General features: G+C 61.3%; 1 protein-coding gene across 1 annotated transcript in view; it reads right to left on the reverse strand.

Moving 5' to 3' along the window:
* Positions 1–184, reverse strand: part of RRM2B (ribonucleotide reductase regulatory TP53 inducible subunit M2B) — a 20,669-nt gene extending 20,485 nt beyond the window's left edge. The window contains exon 1 of the mRNA XM_027657040.1: positions 67–184. Within this exon, the coding sequence (XP_027512841.1) occupies positions 67–120 (54 nt within the window). The 5' untranslated portion in view covers positions 121–184. The remainder of the gene's footprint in view (positions 1–66) is intronic.
* Positions 185–574: the final 390 nt, after the last annotated feature.

A 574-nucleotide genomic window follows, 5' to 3' on the forward strand; every position in this document is an offset into this window, starting at 1 on the left:
GCCGCCGCTCCCGGAGCCCCCGCCCGCCCGCGGCCCCGCTCACGGCCCGGCCCGGCCCGGCCTTACCCGCTCCGGCCCCGCCGCTTCCCGCAGCGCCGCCGGCCCTCGGCACTCGCCCATGGCCGGCGGGACTGCACCACAAGGGGCGGTGGAAGGGGAATGGCCGCGGCCGCTCCGCCCCCGGGAACGGCTCGGTAACTGCGTAACACACGGGCAGCTTGTCGAGGGCCTGTGAGCGTGGGTATGATTAATATTTGTTTCTGTCCCTTCTTGCAAGCTGAGAGATCTCATCCAGAGCTGGGAACCATCAGAGTTCCCTGGTTTCCTCTTCCCTTCTCGTCCCGAAGGTGGCCAGGCCCTCGGGCACCTTTTCTGTAGACAAGGGAGTCCCGTACCAAAATAACCAGTCCTACAGGAGAGAAGAAAGGCCCCACCGAATGGATACAGCAGAGTTTGTCACAGAGACCTGAAATCAAAGATACAAATCTAAAACGAAACCCAGTGAGAACTAAAAGTTTTTCAGCATCAAGACAGGCAGCGTGTAAGCAGGACTGACCCACTCTTTGGAGGCCAG

The sequence above is a fragment of the Corapipo altera genome, unplaced genomic scaffold (assembly GCF_003945725.1).
Source record: "Corapipo altera isolate COAL_440 unplaced genomic scaffold, ASM394572v1 52b, whole genome shotgun sequence".
Classification (NCBI taxonomy): domain Eukaryota; kingdom Metazoa; phylum Chordata; class Aves; order Passeriformes; family Pipridae; genus Corapipo; species Corapipo altera.